Genomic DNA, 7,746 nt, shown 5'->3' on the forward strand with positions numbered 1-7,746 from the left:
TCAACGACAAAAAACGCGTAAACTCCAGAATCAACGTTAAAAACCCTACTATAATCGCGAAAGCAAACAAATGTTAATTATTCCTATGGAACTTCTGTACGTTTATTGAAAAGTCATATATGTTCTACAAAATAATTCTATGATAATTTATTGTAAAATCATTAATTAGGATAAGAACACCAAGCAGTCAGTTTGTGTTTGGTCAAAACTTTATTAAACTTTGTGGAAAATTGTCAATTCAAAAATGACTCATTCCAAACTGTGCCTTTTATTTACTTAACAATACAAAGATGCTTAAATTTGATTTAGTAGAACGACAACGCTCCAACTTTGGCTTTTAGTCGCAGGAGGTCAGAAGAGAATTTTACGCGCGCGTTAGTAACAGCGCATGCGCTGATAAACTGCAAGAAAAAAGAATGCAGCCAACAAAACACATTCCAGTTTCAATAGCGTTCCCTACGCCAGACGAGTAAACGTCACAAAATTGTAAACAAATTGTATCGAGAGGCAGTATTCATTCAGAACAGCTGATTGATTCATGCTGGATATTGTTGCTTGTTGTTTTCCAAAAATTTCAATTAAAAAATACGGCTTTGTGATAAAAAGTGATGTTATTAACTACATTTTTCATTTAAAATTATTGTGTAGCGCTGTTAAGTTAATGTACATTTATAGTGTAGAAGTTATACTCTGCACAATGACACAAATGGCAATCACTTTGCTGACGAGAGCAATCGAGTACGATTTGAACGGACGAAAACTAGAATCCTTGAAGCTTTACGAAGATGGTATTGAAGCGCTTCTTAAAGAGTCAAAAGGTGTGTGACCGAAAAAAAATTGTAAAATAAATTTTATAGCTGCAAGTATGTGAGACATATTAAGTATAATTTTAACTGCAGCCGAACAGGAACCGAAACGAAAGCAGCATTTACAAGCCAAAATCGTCGAATATATGGATCGAGCCGAACAAGTAAAGGACCTCATAACGCGCTGGAGAAGTAAAGGAGAAATACGAGATAAGATTCATGTCGTCGAGGGTGCAACCGGTTACAGCTACAGCAGGGTGTTTGGAAAGTACCTGACTGACGAAGTGAAGGAGATTATGATTGAAGAACCGTATATACGAGAGCACCACCAACTCTGCAACGTCGTGATGTTTTGTGAATTAGCATTGACCAACTGCAGGAACCTGAAATTCATCAAAATCTTAACCGTTCGAGAGCAGAAAAATAACGACGAACAGGGACGCGCGTTTGAGATTTTAAAAAAAAGCTTGAAGAAACAGGGAGTAGAATTGTCTGTGGAATATTCCGATCATATGCATGACCGACAAGTGATGTAAGTGGATTCAAATTCGTAAATGATAGTAACTTTGTCAAAATGCTAATTTCTTTACAGACTCAGCAATGGATATATTGTGAAAATTGGTCGAGGACTCAATTATTTCAAACCTTCTCCAAGTAAATACAGTCTTGGTGCCTTTAATTATCACTTTCGAGAGTGTAGAGAAACAAACATTGATGTATTCTACTGTCCAGAAAACAATAAAGTGTAACAAATTTTTTGTAAAAAAAATATCTTGCTTCTGTCGTCTAAAAAAATCGTCCGATTCGCATCGTATACGATATTTTTTAAGTAAGCGTATGTTTAACCTTGATACAAATCGGTCCTCATTACATTAAACCAGATTAGTTGTAAACCCTGTTCCTGTCCCTGTCCCTGACACAATAAAGATCAAAATAACGGTCGCAGTGGTCTATATCTTACAAAAAAAAACCTGTTCAATCTTCACCCAACACTTAAGACTACTGATTTACTGGTGATCTAAAAAGATATTCTCCATTATGTTTAGCGAACTTATACATTAGAGAAATGACAAGACACTCACCGTTAAGGCAACTGTCAACATCAAAACGGATAACGGCAATGCAAAATTATACAGATCGCCCGTTTTGATGTTGACAGCTGCCTTAACGGTGAGTGTCTCGGCGTCTCTCTAGTGTATAGGCTGACTAATTATGTTAGAAGAACTTCATATTGAAATAAACGACATAATCCACCTGGCGAAGTGATATTTCTCTTCTCATGCGTAATGTTTTTAAGTTTTTTAAAACAGATTAGCTCATACACTTCATTTCTCAAAATAAATCAGGCTTATAATCTCTCTAGTATAGCGGCGTAGCCAAGGGGGAGGAGGGGGGTTAGGTTTCAAACCCCTTCTAGAACCTTTGATCTTAATTTTTTTCTCATTAGGCTGATACAAATTTCGAATTCTTTTTATGTCCAAGGTTATCAAACTTAGCAAAGGGGGTGGCAAAAAATAAATAACACCGAGACGAAAAAAAAGAAATATCTTTGATAAAAGTTTGTGTGCAAGTTATGACGTTTGTAACTTGCACTCAAATAAATGTTGAAAATACCAAACCTTAATAGAAAAATAACACTTTATTATTATTAAAATCTATTTCGCTTGCCTTTTGACGACACTCTCTCTGTCACTGGACTTGTTCATTGCTAAATTAAGCATTAATGATGTCGGAAAACAAACAAAATGAATAACACGGTATGAGCTTTTTTCTTCCCCTTCCAATATTCAAGGTTTTTTTAGGGGGGGGGGGGGGGGGGTTGACATAAAATGAAAATAAAGTTTGTAACGGCCTTATTAAGGTTTGGTATTACTGTTTATTAGAGTATGCCAAAATTCGACCTTCGAATTTCGTTGAACAGACTCAAAAGCATCGTTTTTTTTTTTTTTTTTTAAATAAGCCCCCATGTAACATTTCAGCTCAACCGAACTTCAGGATGGGGAATCTCAAAGCGGTCAAAGAGAAGTTCATATGTTTCTCAAGAAATTAACGAAACTGTTTTTTTTATTTTTTTTTTTTTTAACCAAATATCTTAGAAATTCTAAATCTGGTTATGACTTTCTAGAAGAATCTTCCAGACAACTTTCTGATTCCCTGGAAAATCGATTTCAAAAAAAAAAATTTTTTAGAGACAACACCACAAAATGTGCATTTCTGAGACACTGATGCCGAAAAATGTTCGGAAAGCGGAAATTTCATGCTTATTTTCATCGGTCAGAAAAGTAAATAGAACTTCGACCGCTTCAAGGGACGGCTTCCGCAAGTCTAATTGCAAAGACTGAGTTAATCTTCTAGATCATTTGGTGATTTGGGACTTGTAATACTCGAGTCTCCGTTCGTGCGGAGAAAATATCGACCACCCGGAATCATGTCTGTTGCTAGATTGATTCTATTAAACAAATTCTGCCTAAACCTAATCTACTGTAACCCCGGAGATTTCCTTTTCCGATTTTCCTCCCTGTTTCCCTTTTTTTTTATTTCTCAGCTTTGTACTTGTCGCCTATAGTTACCATGTAGGGAAAATCTTTTTTGTCATTGCCTACTTATTTCGCTGCTATATGGATGTCGTTTCTTTCACGAGAAACAAGGTGTCTAGTTTCAGCAGTTGATTTCGGCGAAGGAGTGTCGGGATAATCTACACGCTCGTTCAATTTTACTCTAAATTGGTTAGAAAGTACTCACTTCCGTATTTTGATTCAAAATGTCAAAAAATGAGTAATATTGATTAAAGAAACTGAGTAACTTTCACCCAGTTTTCGTATTTTTTTTGTTTTGCTCACTTTTGGGTAACCGTTCAATTTATATCAGTTTGCTGTAATGAAAAGCTAGGCATTTAACAGTTCCCTGTTTGTTTCGCTTATTCGTACATGGATTTAGTTTTGAAAGTACTGCAACGAATAGTTTACAATAAAATAATAATCCGCTCTTTGAAATATGAGCCACAAGTCAAATAAGTGTGTGCTGCAGTAGTGAGGGAACGAATCGCGAAGAATGAGTTCATAAAAACATCGGACACGTCCGCTTGTTCGAATAACTTCTGTTTTTGTTACATTGATTTTGTAACATATTGATCAAGCTATTTGAGTGGTCAGATCCATATTCTTAAATCATGGATGAGACGGTAATGCTTATTCTTTTTGTAATACTAGTTGGTTCCTATATAGCTGGAAGTATACTGTTAATCGTGATGCTGTTGGAGGAAAAACTAAAAATGTGTATATGTTTGGTGCTAGGTTGTTGGTGGGAACGGCCCTTACAGTAATACCAGAAGGAATTCGTTCCTTGTACGATGCAAGCTCGGATGGAAGCAATCTTGAAGTTAAATACGTGGGCACCTCTCTAACACCGGACAATAAACACAGCGCGGATTTATCCACATTTGGGCTCTCCCTAGTACCGGGCTTTGTCTCCATGATACTTGTACCGAGTTGTAGCTTTTCTACGCGAAGCAATCCGAAAGATGGTAATGATATAAAATATTAATAATTAGGTAACTTGATGGGAAATAAATCTACAACATATTAACAATTTTTCTTATGTTGATTTCAAATTTTAATTTCCGAATTTCCTATTGTTTTCTTTTGCGTAGGGAAGTCGAATTAACGAAACTGAGTAACAGTTACTCAGTTTGGCTAATTCATGCTTTTTTTTAAATGAGTAAATAGTACTCAGTTTTTGACATTTATCCATGATACTCAAAAATGAGTAACTATATGGTTACTCTGTTTAGGGTAGATCCACTTTTAACGAAATTGAGTCAAAATTTACCCAATTTAGAGTAAAAACGGCCGAGCGTGTACTATTTCGGACTATGCAACGGAAGGTTGCATCGATTGTCTGTCTGTCTGTGGGAATGGAATATTGTGTTTATACTTTTGGAATTGGAATTTTTGCCTAGGTTTTTTTTTTTTCAAGGAATCGAAACTTTTGACTATCGCCTAACAAATTTCGAAAAGTCGATTTCTGTTGGCTCTCTACTGACTATGTTCAGCGATTAAAATAGTAGGAGGGTGGTATCCAAGACACGACCGCATAGTTGACGTAGGACTACAATAGTTTTATATTTGCTTTTGAAGCTCTGTTTGATTTGAGTTCGTTTTACTTTTGGCACAGTTTGATTTTGGCACACATGTGCCAAAAATGAGCGGTTACGTTTAATCACATTTTGTAGTTTTCATGATTTATTGTAACCAATTCAAGCTCAACATCCTCCGAAAGAAAAGTATTTTGGTTCTATTTGTTGCCGGAGCGGTTAACCGGAATAGGTTCCGGAGATATGACTGGAATATGTTCCGGCAATATAGCGTATAGGTAATAAAGGCAAAGCATTGATGAATATCTTTCATTCTAATACAGTCAATTTTCCCTAATACGCGAAAAGGTAACTTTCTAAACAATAATAAATTGAGTACGATGTAGTAAAAATTAAACTTCCTTCTATATCTATTTTATTTTATTGTGGAAGTTGGCTCACTCACCGTTCACAAAGCGGCAAAGATGTCACTTTTTTCTGCCAGTTACAAGCTCATGGAAAAAATATCGATAACGAATCACAGTTGTTAGTAGAAAATGTATATTCACAGAAAATTCAAAATTGACATAGAATTTTATGAACATGTTAATATTCAATACAGGTTAATTTAAACATTTTATCAGCATAAAGAATCAATCAGAAAAAAAATAATCAGTTCCAAGATACCAAAGAACCACGAAGATATCAAAGTTGAAAATCATATGTCTGTTATCTTCAAACATAAACAGGGCTAGAGTGATGCATAACATTAGCCTCAGCAATTAATTTTTGCATAGTGTTGTTCAATTACAAGTAAGGTTATGGAAAGTAATATTTTCTTGTTGATGCTAATGCAAAACAAAAAAAAACTAATTGAAAAATTCAAGTAAAAATGACGGAACTCTAATATCAAGATGAAACGAATCTGGTTTGTCATATCGAACTCATTTCATTTAGCTAGCAGCATTTTGATTTTCTATTGTCTCTTAAATACTCTATATTTAATTTTTTTAAAAATCTGAGAAAAACAGAGTGTAGAGTTCAGCGCTCTATTCATACATTGCTCGGTGCAGTACTGTTGTCTGTGTCAGCATGTTTCCCTTTAAGACATCAGTTTCAATAACATTCTTACAGCAGTACGTCAAACTGTCAGATAGTGGAGGTGGTTACGAACTTTCCGAAAAAGCTTCACCTTCAAAACATCAAAATAGCCTTGGCACATGGAAGCAAACATTAGTTGACCTATTGAGACAGGGAGATTCTGTCAATTTTTTTTGCCACTGCTAGACAGGCAGTTGGTGTCTACGCATGAAGTCTGTGTTAGGCGTGCTTGGATGTGATTGGTACATTGTTCGTGAAAATTCGACCTTGAAACTTTTATGAAATTTTCACTGTTTAACAATGAAATGATAATGATAACTGAAGAATCACAAAATTTTCCATCATTTTATCAATCCAACGACATATTGGTTATTGTGATCCATCGTATGGTTACATCAGTATTAACGTTTGAAATCTTTCATTCCGACGTTACTCCTTGGTTTTAGTTTTCACAGAATGTATCTCGATATAGTGCGGTTAGACGTAGTCCTACGTCAAAACTATTTGAATGTTGTTCTCGAATAGACCATTGACTGAACAATGCAACGGTTTATTTAAATAGCATGTTGCACAGTCCCCGTGGCTCTGTGGTTTGCGATGTCGATCGGATAGTTCTCCCGCACGGTTGTGATATTGGGTTCGATTCCCGATCAGGTCGAGGATTTTTTGAGCTAGAAATTTTCTCAGCATTGAGGCACGGTGTATTGTTATACTTATCCTACAAACATGCAAAATATGTCAAAACGATATCTATAACGAATTCTCTCAACTAATCGAGTTGATAGGAACCACTATTAGCCCCACAAGCTATCGTGCGATATTTATTTTGTTTCATGTTGCACGGTAAATGGAATCACTAATGATAGCAGGAAAACACTTTAATCTTTTACGTTGTTCTCTTCTATTCTATCTCTTCAATATTCTCACGCATTCGTATTCAGAGTAAGTGGGTGAGCGCACCAAACCACTGTTTCTTTTTTCCCGCATTGCTACATAACAGTTATGTTTCAGCAGAACGCAGCCTGCCTCTCCTTTGAATATTCTTAGATATTTTTAGAAAATTAAACGGTTTGGCCTTTCTTCTATTTAGTTTTTGTTTCTCGAAGCTTATACAACCGTTTATATAAGGCTAACATTTTGTAGTTTTCGTTGAACAAAAAGATACATAGTTCATATTTTTTCATTGAATGTAAATATTTTCTTTGATGTAGAACAAAAGATTACCATCTGCAAATTTGCTCAAGACACCATACCGATCGAACAAACAGTTTTGGATCTAGGATAATTTGTTTTATAAAATTTTAGTATTGTTTAAGTTTTAATTTATCTACATACAAGTAAACATGGTTGCTTAGGTAACTTTATGCAACTGAAAAACTAGGTTTCTTTAAAAAAAACAAGCATTTTGAGATATTTAATTTGAAATTTTATATTTTTTATTTTCTTCCTTAAACCAAATATTTACATTGTACATTTTTATAGAAACTACTAACTACAACCTTGCCTTAGTTAGAAAACAAGAATTTAAGCGCTATTTATCCGTTGTTTCCTCGTGTGAGACTGTTTTTAGTATCCTCATAGACTTATCAAAAGTGCCTGAGTGTTAAGTAGAGATCGTACATAACGTGTCATGGTTCAACTGCGAAGTTGACGCATTAAATTACAATCATAATTGATGGATTTATTTGTTTGCTCCAGTGTTTCTCCCTCATTTACCATGGTCGCCATGATGCGTGCCAGAAACAGTTATCGGGCTACGTTCCAATA

General features: G+C 35.1%; 1 protein-coding gene across 1 annotated transcript; it reads left to right on the forward strand.

Annotated features, from left to right (window-relative positions):
* The first annotated feature begins 479 nt into the window (after positions 1 to 479).
* Positions 480 to 1,585, forward strand: LOC129723025 (MIT domain-containing protein 1-like). The gene is made up of 3 exons (XM_055676955.1): positions 480 to 818; positions 900 to 1,338; positions 1,399 to 1,585. Exons 1-3 carry the CDS (start codon positions 539 to 541, stop codon positions 1,553 to 1,555), a joined length of 876 nt encoding a protein of 291 aa, XP_055532930.1. The 5' UTR covers positions 480 to 538; the 3' UTR covers positions 1,556 to 1,585.
* The last annotated feature ends 6,161 nt before the right edge of the window (positions 1,586 to 7,746 follow it).

This window comes from Wyeomyia smithii, chromosome 2, assembly GCF_029784165.1.
Source record: "Wyeomyia smithii strain HCP4-BCI-WySm-NY-G18 chromosome 2, ASM2978416v1, whole genome shotgun sequence".
Classification (NCBI taxonomy): Eukaryota; Metazoa; Arthropoda; class Insecta; order Diptera; family Culicidae; genus Wyeomyia; species Wyeomyia smithii.

What these genes read in the sequence shown, in the direction of transcription:
- LOC129723025 (XM_055676955.1), top strand. Translation starts at nt 539, where the DNA reads ATGCTGGATATTGTTGCTTGTTGTTTTCCAAAAATTTCAATTAAAAAA. An exon ending in GCTTCTTAAAGAGTCAAAAG is followed by an intron (nt 819 to 899) that starts GTGTGTGACCGA and finishes TTTTAACTGCAG; the next exon opens with CCGAACAGGAACCGAAACGA. An exon ending in ATGCATGACCGACAAGTGAT is followed by an intron (nt 1,339 to 1,398) that starts GTAAGTGGATTC and finishes ATTTCTTTACAG; the next exon opens with ACTCAGCAATGGATATATTG.